The sequence below is a fragment of the Ruditapes philippinarum genome, unplaced genomic scaffold, assembly GCF_026571515.1.
Source record: "Ruditapes philippinarum isolate M1 unplaced genomic scaffold, ASM2657151v2 ctg684_1_1_1_1, whole genome shotgun sequence".
Taxonomy (NCBI): Eukaryota; Metazoa; Mollusca; class Bivalvia; order Venerida; family Veneridae; genus Ruditapes; species Ruditapes philippinarum.
This window is the reverse complement of record NW_026855648.1, coordinates 27,412-38,997: the sequence shown is the minus strand read 5'-3', so window position 1 is coordinate 38,997 and position 11,586 is coordinate 27,412. Positions and strand designations below refer to the sequence as shown.

At 31.0% G+C, this 11,586-nt stretch overlaps 1 protein-coding gene across 1 annotated transcript in view; it reads right to left on the bottom strand.

Moving 5' to 3' along the window:
• Positions 1-11,586, bottom strand: part of LOC132744004 (guanine nucleotide-binding protein subunit alpha-12-like) — a 28,879-nt gene that overhangs the window by 16,422 nt on the left and 871 nt on the right. Inside the window, exon 2 of the mRNA XM_060732604.1 lies at positions 1,217-1,267. Coding sequence (XP_060588587.1) covers positions 1,217-1,267 — 51 coding nt within the window. The remainder of the gene's footprint in view (positions 1-1,216; positions 1,268-11,586) is intronic.

Below are 11,586 nucleotides of genomic sequence, written 5' to 3'. Positions count from 1 at the left end.
AGTAATAGTTACAAAGTTAGTAATAGTTACTAAGTTAGTAATAGTTACTAAGTTAGTTATAGTTACAAAGTTAGTAATAGTTACTAAGTAGTAATAGTTACTAAGTTAGTAATAGTTACTAAGTTAGTAATAGTTACTAAGTTAGTTATAGTAACTAACTTAGACAGACAATAGAAAATGTATTTAGTCTCTGTAACTTTGACCATTTTGACTTGAAACCCTACCCGACTGTAACAGTTGTGAACATACTAATCAATAAAAAAAGCTGCTATGACAATGTGACAAAATGAGAACAGATAATGAAACCTGCAACTACTATATACTACTAAACCTCAAAAAATATTTAGGAAGATAAAAATGAGGTCAAATATTAGGTTAAATGTAAAACATATCGGTATCCATAATAAACAGTACAAAATAAGTTCTAGACAATTGACATTTATTAATTTCTGTTGATGAACTTTGTCATGTTCAAATCAAGAGGGTTTTGACGAAATTCAGGGCTCACCTGGAGAAAACGGATTTTGAATTTCATATGAGATTAGGAAAAAAAAAAGGTGTGTATATCTGAGTAGATACTACTAGATAGCCAAACGACTGTTAACTACATGCCTGGCAACCCAGCGTGCCTTTGTATTTGTTATGGTTTTATTCAGGTATATTTATGGAAACACAATTGTTCAGGTAAAATGTCTTCTCATTTTTGTTTTCATTAGGACAGTAAGAATCATTTCAACATGACAAGAGAAGACATATATATATATATATAGGGTTTACTAGTAATCAATGATATAAATGAGAAATGAGAAAATCTCTTACAGAATAAAATCACCATAAAAATCTTGATAAAAGAGAAGTATAGTACAAGTTAATATTTCCACATTTGGTATTTAATATAGTTCTATTGTATGTGAAAGTTGGAGTTCAGTACTTCCCTTATAAAGTATTTCAGTTATAAAAATAATGTTAACTAGAAGCAACAAGTACAATGCCAAACTTTATAGTGTAGCTTCATGAACATTTGACCCCACTCAGTGACAGACATTTCATACTGATGTCTAACAAAATGGAAGTTTGTAGTGTAAATTAATGTTAAACTGATTTCAAGCCAAATGGTAGACTGAATGTTATATAATACTAATGCAAAGCAAAACACTAAAATTTAAAGCTATCAAAAAAGTTTCAATATAAATTTAATCTAAGAAACAATACTTACAGGATTTCCTATTCTATCAAGGCCTGCCATGAAATATCGCAAGGAGTCTCCCTGAAAAATAAAAAACATTATATTACTGTAGTTATAAAAGTAAATAAATGCTCTCTTACTAGGGATATCTTGATACAAAGCTTCAGATCTATAACTTATGATGTTCAAAACTGATACTGTCATGGCGTTAATACCCCCGCATACCACTTTGTCAGAATCAACAGTGGCCATTTAGTGCTTAGGGACAACCTATCTGCCAAATCTGAGGGTAGTAAGCCAGTGCATCAGGTAACATGGCCCTACATAAATGGTTATTTGGAAATATAGCAGGTTGGGTTATATTGCAAACAAGTTCATTTATATATGGTCATATAACCTGTCAGGAATGTTTATAACAAATTCATTATACAGCAAATTTGCTTTTTAAAAAAAAAAAACAAGTGAGATTTTTTTTTATAAATTGACAGCAGCAGCTGTATATATAAAACTATATAAACGAAACGATTATCCAATGCAAAGCGGCATTACAAACATATATACATTTATTTTATATACTAGCATCAGCTTCCGATCAAATACTATATAAAGTTGGCACTTCTCTAAAATCCTATTTCTGCTTGTAATTTCATAATGCATTATCAGGCAATTTTTGTAGCCTCTTGTAAATTTTTTTATCATGTGCAAGCATTCAAAATATCTCATTTTCATTGAAATACCAATATCACAACATTATGCATAATAGCTGACTCAGCAGTTTCTAAAAATAGAACCAGATCAGACAATGAAAACATTCCTTTCATAAATCAATCAATTTTATCCCACATTCTCAGTGTTATGAAATTAGTTTGACAATGTTTGAAAATTTTATAGAAACTTGTTATCTACAAATGTTGATGTATATATCATAACAAAAATATCTATGTTTCAGAATAGAATGTGAAGTTACCAAAATATTTTGATGAAAGGTTTTGTGAATAAGAAATTCTCTTAAGAGCTATTCTAAGCTATTTTCTCTGATAGTTTACATTCCTCGAGGAAATATCCACTTGTATACAAGGTTCTAAAGATAGAGCAAAACTGTTAATAACAGACAATATAAATAAATCTAAACACTTCTGTTGTTGCAAAATATCAACAAAATGTATTACAACTGTAAACATCACCTTATGTCTGTTGATACATGATTAAATTGTTGTTGACATGTAAGTTACAAAATCTGTGTGAATTTTTGCATATTATTAGAAATGTAATTTTAAAATACAAATAAACATGATGTTCCAAATCACCAGGATTACAGTACAGTTACAGATAATCTAAATTTATTGTGTTTTTTTTTGGTCATAGATGTTCTTAATTTCTTTTTACATATGTTTGGTTTTAAAAAAACATTGTTATTTCACCAGTATAGCAACTTTTCAGGAAATCTTGAAATTTCTGGAAGCATTTTTGTCACCTGAGGGCAGTGATTTTTCTCACTTTATTGGGAAGAGGCCTTAGCCTCTTGATTTTGGGAAAATTATCGCTAAAATTGCTGATTTGGGAAGTAAAAAAGCTGGTTTGAGTTCAGATTTTTGGGAAAACTGCATGATTTTAAAGAAAATTTTAATTGGGAAGAGTCCTTTTTTCGGAGTCTGTTATATAAGTAGGAAAATCACTGGAGGGTCACCAGAATGATAGTCTCTGTCAGACAAGAGTTTTGATGTCAGCCAGGGTTCAGATCTCTTTTATTTTTAATGCTACAAGATATGTTTATTGCTATGTTCTATAATTATAATGTCCTGAGTCTACAGGGCATTATATAGAGGATATTTGTTTAGTTCAGTGTAAGATCGGAATATATTTCACCGAGTGAGCACCAAATGGTATATTTCACGAGTGGCGCAGCCACGAGTGAAATATGAACTTTTGATGTTCACAAGGTGAAATATATTTCAATCTTACACTAAACTAAACAAATTTTCTTTTTATTATATGCAAAGAAACGTTTTAAAAGACATTTAACCTAAAGGGCGCCAAATAATAATATAATGTGACGTCATTTACGACGTCACGTCATTAAGTTAGTTCCCAGTACTGTGCACGCTGGTATTTCACTGAAATAATGTAAGGGGCTTAAATTCAAAACAGTGAAATTATCAAAGTGGTAATTTCACTGTTTCAAACAGTGAAATTACCATTTTTATATCACTGATATATTTCTATAAACTACCGAAAAGCATGTAATAAAACATGTTAATTTCACAGTCTTGTTTTAATATGTGAGATTAGGAATTAATATAATTACACTGTACATCATGTACATTAACTTTAATTGTAGTAACCTTGAATATAATAATAACGTGACAATCTAACAATATAAATGCTTAACTTTTGTCCTCATACTTGAGATCAATGTTTGGTCAAAAACACACTTAAAACTTGAGATGAAGCTTTTGATAGACAATTATGATATGATGCAATCTTATCTGGATAAATATTTAATTTAATCTTAATTTAACTTTAAAGTTATATGACATACATGAGCTTTCATAAACGTTTGATTTCAATTTAAAACCCTGGAAGCATTGAATTAGACTGACCTTGGCACAGTACAGTCACAGCATCATAGTCATGTTAAGTTATTGTTTAATTAAGGGAAAAAAAAAACTGAGAAATAGTACAAAGTCCGTTAAGATGAGATAGATATACATATATATTATGCAATCTGCAGACAGGGGCATAGGCCTTGTAAGCGCCAACATTGTAAAACAAGAGCTGTCAGCAAAATTGACAAATGCCCCGAAAAGGTTTCTTAAGTATTGCCCCGAAAAGGTTTCTTAAGTATTGCAAAAGGATTTATGAAAAGACAAGAGAATAAAAGTAACTAATTGCTTAACCTTGTTCTTGTGAAATGAAGTGCTATTTATAGCAAACTTACCACCTTGGGACATGGGTCTTGGATGCTACATGTCATCTTGAAGTGGTAGACATTTATGCCAAGTTATTTAAAAATCCTTTGATGCATGACAAAGTTAGTCCGGACACTAAGGTGTGTACCTATAATCTCTAATTATTGTGATAGTGTGAACCTTCAAAATGTAAGTGTGACCTTGACCTTTGAAGAAGGGACGTGTTCTTGGATGCCACACAAGGTAGTGATGTGGTAGATATTTATGCCAAATAGTTTCAAAATCCATACAGTCCGGACACGATTGTTGTGTAAGTGGGGATGGATAGACGGACATGAGCTTTAGCTGTGAGACATCGTCTTGATGTGGTTGACATTTGTACCAAGCTATTTTAAAATCTTTCGATGCATGACAAAGTTACAGTGCGGACACAAATGTAAGTACCTGTACAAGTGAAATGGTTTCCTGCGGTGAACATTTTAATGATATAATGATATTTCATTTAACTATTTTCAACATTTTTTTTTTTGGGGGGGGGGGGGGGGGGAGGGGGGGGATAAATAAACGTTTGTATCAGGAATATAGTTGACAATTGAATAAACGATCATCTTTGGAAACTGGTGACCGTTGAAGACCGGAGAAGGTTGAACATAAAACAATTATTTCTTTTTAAGAAAATGATTAAATAGGCCTACCATTTTATGAATAATTCCGAGCAAAACATAAATAAAGTAAACACACAAGTTTACGCAGAAAATAACGCAGAAAATAACTCTATTTATTATGGCAGATGCCACTACGAATATTCTAATTTTGTAGATTTTCAGTATAAACAATTTATTGATTGTAAAATTTGAGATAGATATTAAAGAAACATTGATAATTTTCAAACACATCATTCAAGTTTTCCACCTTAAACGGTAAAATAATTATAGAAAATTAGAAATATCACGTAATAGTTTTTTGTTCTTACTAATTCCCTACAGGTTAATCCGTAACGTACCGGCAAACGGTATTTAGCTAGGTTTTCGAAAAGGTCAATTAACCAATCATGTACGGTTTACATATCACATGCTCCTCCATGTACCGAAAACAGGTCACGTGCTCCTCCATGCCTCAAAAGTTAAACGCGTACCAATACCCTGCGGTCTCCAGACCGCAGGGAATAAACTCTAATTGTGATGAAGTGAACATCAAAATGTTAGTGTGACCTTGACCTTTGAGGTAGGGATGTGATTTTTGGAGGTGACAGACAGACAGACAGTGTGATTTTAATTTGCTGCCCTTCAATGGCATAAAAATACTGGTGAGTGATGTTTTAATTATTATCTAGTGTTGTTGTTAGTATTGTAATAGTAAAGTGAGGTAATATATATTTCATTACGTAATTTTATTGACAGGATGAAATAAGAACATAATTATATAATAAAGAAATATTTAACAATGTCAATCTATATTTTAAACTCAACATAAAGTTATGACCCTGCCAGATAGCATTCTTTATAATTAAGGATAATCTAGCCTTAATCTTTGATTTACTACTGTAATAAAATACCTAAAATAGTTCACATTCTTAAACTACTTAATCTTTTCATACAATTTATTTCCAATACATCTTATAGACCAAACAAGACACACTTTCTTCACTCTCATAGTAACAACATATGATTTTTAAAACCGAATGGGTCCAAAATTTGTTTTATTTTTGCATTAATCATTCAAACATGTTAAAGTTGACCTGGACCATAATACAAATTGGTGACAATATGTACCAACAATCATTAGTTATTAATATCATAATCATAGTTATGATTAGTATCCTCATTTATTTCTTAAATAAAGTTATTAATATTATCATTATTATTATTATACAGATGTAAACACAATAGGTAAAATTAAATTGTAGTGTATGCAGTGATGGGTCTTTAAATATGATACCAATTTTATATATGTCCAGACATTAAGGCACCTGCTATTAATGGTACTTTATTCATTGTGATATGAGACACAAATATTGATCATAAATATGCCAAAAATTATCTACTACAGAACACCAGTTTTTTAGAGTTCTAAATCACCCCTGCAGTGATATAGTTAACTTAACTATCAGAAATTACCATAGTATATGACACAAAGTGAAACTGTGAATTCCCTATGAGACATAGCTAGTTATACGATAAGTTCATGACAACATCACATATATTTTAAAACAAGTATCAACCAGTATCTAAGTTCACACCATAGTTAATTGTATGTTTATATGTATATATATGGAACAGGAAGCCTTTTATTGACCTTGTATAATTTAGAGATAAGTGTCAAAATATACCATGTACACAGTCTATATTTTATTTGAGAAATATTACCAAAACAATATACCTTTATAAGGTGGGTTTGTGGTTGGGCGATCCGTTTTAAACACTTAAATAAATTTCATAAAAGTTAAATAATGAAAGTTCAATAATTTGTTTACATCACTTTTGCCTTTGCATATGGAAAATAATCAAGTGCCTATAAAACAGCATCCATTATTTCCACTTCATGAGAAAAAACCTGAACAACACCTCAGAAAACAATTAAGTTAATGTGACAGCCTTGACAATTTAATTACTTCAGACATTGTTTTTCCCAAGGACAATAACACTATTTGGGGTAACTATTTATTCTTTACACTCTCATATCATCCTTAATGGACAAAATTTAACTTTAATTTATATACATTGTATAAAAGTGTAGAAAAATTGCCGGTAAATTAACTTATTAAGCCACACCAACACCAAAAGAACCACCAAGCTTCTGTTTGCTATCTGGATTAAAGCTTCCTCACAAGAATCCAAACTCCCAGCTTGCAGAAATTGAATCCACGGTAATTAGGGGTCAGACTGGTTCGAAGCCACATTACAACAGAGGCCCCTGCATTATATAATAAAACAAATATATGGCTGCACTACTGTATAGTGTATACCACATGGCAGGTCTATTTCTTGTTGTTTATCATATGTCACAATTATCATAATCTGCTGCAGTAACTTGAACAATTAATCTGAAGCAAGCACAAGCTGAATTTTTTGTTTATAATTGTTTTCTTGAATAAATTTCAAATTCCTTTATATGTTAATGAAACTACCTGCTAAATCATTCTAAATCATTCAAGGCAAACATGCCTCTCTAAACTTCAAATTTACAACATAACCTTGTAAAATCTAGTACATACTTTTGAGAATTTAATCTAAATTTATCTCTAAATCAGGCTTTTAAGTTTTAAAAGGATATAGTAGATTCTATATTAATGTTCTTACTCTAAGATGATCTTAAACCAACCAACACTCAAACAGGTGATCCAAAAAGCTAAGTATCACCATACACATGGGGTGAAAATAGCATTTTTGTACTTTCCTGCTCAGGTATGCAGTAAATTGAGTAATATAAACAATTATATCACAAAGTTGATTTCTTTAACACTTTATTGTTGTAAATTATCCCTTCTAATAAAGGTCAACTAGGTCATGCAAGAGAGCAAAAGATACATGTATCTAACAAAAACACTTCTCTTTATAAAGCATAGTGAGACAAGTACAAATATATTCGTGTTCAGGCTCAGGGGGTTCATTACAACAGCCAATATCTGCAGACAGTAATCACTATTATAATTACAGAGAAAATTCCCAGCCATTCTTACTTCATATATCACAATTATGAAACATTCTTGATGATTCCTACAGATAACCTAGAAATTTCACTCAGAAAAAAAGTCATTGTACCTTTCTGGAAACAGCCCTGATACATTATAGGTATAATCACAAATGATACGTAAAGCAGAAGCTGGGATTATGAAATGAAGTCAATGAAGCATTCTGACTATATTAATGTAGTTACCAGAATGGAGATGCCGTAAATTTTACCACATTTACCACAAATTACTCTACATTATACAATACAATATGTTTGAAATATGCATGATATATATTGAACTGTTAGACACCAAGTCAAATGTTGTTCATATTTGACATGCAATAATTTGTAAACTGTGTTTTCATTAGTGAGGTACAGGCAGACTGTTTTGTTTTAATTAAACTATAAACATTCAGCATTCATTAGGAAAATGTGCCATCTTGACTCTTGTCTTGGAATCAAACATCACATTTAACTTCAGCCTTAGAATTTACTTGAGCCTTGGAATCAAAATTTTCCTTTAACTTCAACCCCTTTATCAAACATCACCTGTTAAAATCAGCCCCTGAATCAAGCATTGATCACCTTGAACTTCAGTCTAAGAATCAAGCAACACCTTTTACTTCAAATTTAGCATCACCTTTTAACTAAAAGTTATTATTAAATCATGATTCCTTTGCAAGAAAACGTTAAACAACAAGTCTGTTAACCAGTTACTATAACTGTTAAATGGTTTCATTTCTGGTCACAGAAGCATCTGAGCTGGTCTTTGACTTGTTAATAAACTAACTTTTCAGGTTAAAAAGACTTAAGAACACTCTACTCAGTCATGTATTTACTAATGAGAAACATTATTGACAATATTGTGCAGACTGGTGTTGCAAGGTTATTGGCACCCTTGACACAAAACCAGACTTTTTCATTTAAGTATGACACAAGTTTATATAACATAAATAATACTTTGACTGTCATTATAATAATATGATAAATATTTATATTAAGTTTACACATGTATACATGTATTCACTTCAACAATCCTGTATTTAATTTCATTTCTATTAACTGTATATAATACTGGGTGTAGACTTTCATAAACATTCTTTTATAACTATAGATATATTTATTTTAACAGAGTATAGAATGATGTAGGCTTGCTGTATGTTTGTTAAGCTATAATAAAACTTTAAAAACAAAGCTACAAGGGAATGTTATAATCTCCTACTTAAAAGATTTTTCACTTTTTGGAGAAGTAAATTTACCATCTTGATCTGGATTAAGTTTACCTTTAACTGTTACACAGTACTACTTTCTGTTCTTATGTACAAAAACAAAACAACAACATTATATGGCTGATAGCACAACTAATTTCAGGTTTTAAATTAAGTTTTGAATAAAAAATAAAGAATAACAGAGGTTATCTATATGTAAAAAATGTCACTGTGTTATTGTTATAATGATAATCATATATACTGACCAGGACAGATTTTGTATCACCAAGAGTGTATGCATTAATACTGTAAACTGTATATCTACTTATTCAGCCCTGATAATAACTTGACCATGACCAACTGGTTTTACTACATTACTACAACTTCCATTTTACAACATCATGAAAACTTATGTTCCAGCTTAACAAAACATCTGACCTAATAAAAAATTGTGATGACCTAGATCTTAAATGCTGTAATTGTTGTTAGCTGTCAGAAAGAAAGCTAACTTTCATTAATTTAATCTCCTATTCTAAGTGAAAACAATTTATAGATTTCACTTTTATCCCAGGTGTATATATATATATAGTTATTATTTATAATATAGTTGTAACTTGTAGTAGATAAAGCATCTAGACCAGCAACATAAGATGTGAATAGAAGTATATGTATTTTATTGGTTCCAGATCGATTGAGAAAAAACTAAAATAATTCAATATACCGGTAGTAAGAGAATAAGCTGCTGTAGCAGGTAGTCATGAGAGCACCTGTCGGCAAGTTTCTCACTCTATTAATATACACTTGACATTATCACAGAACCATAAATATTTTCTTTCTCTCCCAAAACATTAATTTGTCTATGTTTCTTTTAAATTACACATCTACATTAGTACATGTAGTTTAGAACCCAGATCTTTGAGCTTACATTGTATTCTTCAATAAAGTGAAAATTATGCCAATATCATGGAACTGAGGTTAACTCATGTGTCAATATGTTTTAAAGAAGCTACACATAGCTAGGTATATAAGTAATGAATACAAAGCTTACAAAATCAGTAGATTGATAGCTAGATTGGTGGCCTAACATGGCATATGGGAACTTAACAAGGGGGCTATTTGAACATATGGAAATTAACCCCCCCCCCCCCCCCCCCAGGTCAGTATACCACATGATGAGGTAAGTCGTAAGGTCATAGACTTAAAAAAAGTTACCAAAAAAACAACAACTTTTCTCACTGTTTTTGGATTCTTATAATCTTTACATATCAAACAATTTTAAGTTTTTTTTACACATTCTTATATGCCTGAAAAATTTACTTGACCGTTTTTAATGCTAAAGTAAATAATTATTAGATATATACTATATGCATATAATTCATAGAAACATTTTGAAACTGACTTTGAATTTCTTTTTCAACTAAATCTAAGAATCTTCAAATAAATTCTAATTAGATACAGTTTTACATTAAACACTTACAGCTTTGTAAATGGTACTCTGTATTCAGCAATAATTCAGAGTGACTTTTTTAAGACTGCATAATAACACACAGAAATTTTACTGGGTCTAATTATGTGAATATAATTCATTAACCAGGTAATCTATTAACATTCTTTACCTGGAGCTTAAACTACATCATAATAAACAAGAGCTGTCAATAGAGAAGCTAGCTCAACTTCTCTCTGTTGTGGTTTTAAGTAGGTAGAAAAGGGGGAATAATTCTGAAAAACAATTGTCTGGCAGAATTGTTTGCCCTTGATGGTCACAAAATTTATGTTAGGTGGCGCAATAGCTCAGTTGGTTAAACCACTGATTATCACTCCTAAGGTCCCGGGCTCGATCCTGGGTTACACCCTTGGGATTTTTCAGAGACACTTTCAGTGTTTCCCACCTACCTAGAGGTGTACTGGTAAGAAATCCAGGTAATCCTCGCATGTATCAGTGCTATACACTGGGCATCTAAAAGAACCAAGCGGTCTATTCAATTGAATAAGAGCTAGGGACTGGTTCCTGGATTCCCTTGTATCTTATAGCTGTCTCTTTGATGTATACAATCACAATGTATACCTGCTTAGTAAGGCTCCAATGTTTACAATTTTTTGTAAACGTTTACGCGATTGCTAAGAACTGAATTGATACCGTTTAAACGGTGGTACCTCTAAGTACTTTATACGCCATTTTTTTACCAAAAATGTATTACAATGTATGTCAGTGAGCAATTTTTTGCATGGAGGGTTGTAAACACCCATTTTCCGTTGCTTTTTTTAAATTTGGAATAAACCTCTAGAATTGATAAAATCCATGATAACAGGCAATGATTAAGAAATTTTGTAAGACAATATGGTCATTTCGATTAAATGGTAAAAAATATTGTTAAAGATATACTATGCTCATCTTTGAGTAAAATATTTTAATCAAAGAAATATGTTAAAACCTATGAAATCCTTACTGAATATGTCTAATTTGAATGAAAAACCGAATTAACTATGTATTGGAAGTCGCGTTCTTTTTACAGGACATGTAAAGTTGGTATTTTCTTAAAAAAAAACTGCCAGTTTTTTTAAACGACACTATGTATTCATATTGTGACCACCTATAGTGTGTAGAGTTTTA